Here is a 1,475-nt window from a genome sequence, read left to right on the forward strand (position 1 = left end):
CATATCACCCATGCTTCCCAACTGTTACTTATAATATGCTTATACATGTTTAAACTTCATCTGACGGCCGTGGTCCTTGTTAGTGAAATAGTTTATATTTAGAGAATGTTTGTCATGCACCAACGACACCAGAACAAATTCCTTGTATGTATAAAATCTGATCTTCTGATTCTGATTCTAATCAGATGTGAATCTGGTGTCATATACAATATACACTTTATGGACCAACATGTAGAAACAAGTAAATACTCTGAACAGGCAGAGAATAAAAGTGCATGTCTCAAACACGACACAGTCATTCCAGTATCAGATTGGTTTTTACTGTAAGTCAAGTCTACACTCTACAACCAAACAAACTTTTACATATGGTACGGATCTTACACATCTTCAGTCCATATAGTACAGGGTTAAAGAGAGGCTGGCATGTAAGCCAGTATAATGACAAGAAAATTCTCAATATATTGGGCACATTGTTCATGTTAAATCTATTTTGTAAGACTTCAAAGCAAGCTCCAACAGAGAAGTTGAGCAGAGAAGCGAGGTGAGGTGTGCAGGTACTGACAGCTTTCTGTCTGGTCTGTTTAGAACCAGAGAAACAGACTTTAAGGATCTTTATGTACGTGTAGAGAATTAAAATGAGAGGACTAAATACTACAACACAAGTGCTAATCAGCCCATAGATGTTAATGACTGTGGTGTCAGAGCAGGCCAGTTTGACAATAGAGAAGTTGTCACAGTAAACTTTGTCAATGATGTTCCCACACAGCTGTAAAGGAGAACTCAAAGATATAGTGCCAACAATTGCAAGCAAAGGGTGTAACCTTGTTACTACAACGAGCACAACGACCCTTTTAAAAGTCATAAGTGTGTTATAATGTAGAGGACAACAGATTGCAAGATATCTGTCATAAGACATGACGGCTAAATTGGTAAATTCTACAGTTGCATATGAATATAAACAGAAAATGTGCAGGTAGCATAATGGAGCAGAAACAGTGTGAATGTCAGAGAGAATCTGAATCAGAAGGAATGGAAACAACCCTGTACTACCATACAGTTCATTCATAAACAGGCTGCACAGAAAGATGTACATAGGTTCATGTAAACTTCTGTTCATGCAGATAACCACAATGAGTAACACATTGGCACTGATAATAACAATATATAAAGACATCAACACCATGAAAACTAAATATTTTATAAGACCGATGTCAAAATATGCAGCAAGTGTGAAATATGAAACATGACTGTAGAAACTAGAATTTCTCATGATCCTCTTTCAGTTCAGCAAACATAACTCTGTTTACAGGATGAAATAAATTCTATAAATTGTGGAACTGGTATAAACTACATCAGTGATTGTTATGATTAGGACAAATATAACACATCAAACACATGAACAATATTATGTTACGTTAAAAGTCTTCGGTTATGAAATGTGATGAATGTTCCAGAGTTATCTGATAAGTCTTTGA

General features: G+C 35.9%; 1 protein-coding gene across 1 annotated transcript; it reads right to left on the minus strand.

Annotated features, from left to right (window-relative positions):
- Positions 1–334: 334 nt before the first annotated feature.
- On the minus strand, positions 335–1,270 carry LOC104939295 (olfactory receptor 11A1-like). The gene has a single exon (XM_019273025.2). The coding sequence runs from the start codon at positions 1,268–1,270 to the stop codon at positions 335–337; it is 936 nt and encodes a 311-aa protein (XP_019128570.2).
- Between the last annotated feature and the right edge of the window lie 205 nt (positions 1,271–1,475).

The sequence above is a fragment of the Larimichthys crocea genome, unplaced genomic scaffold (genome assembly GCF_000972845.2).
Source record: "Larimichthys crocea isolate SSNF unplaced genomic scaffold, L_crocea_2.0 scaffold32020, whole genome shotgun sequence".
In the NCBI taxonomy this organism is placed as follows: Eukaryota; Metazoa; Chordata; class Actinopteri; family Sciaenidae; genus Larimichthys; species Larimichthys crocea.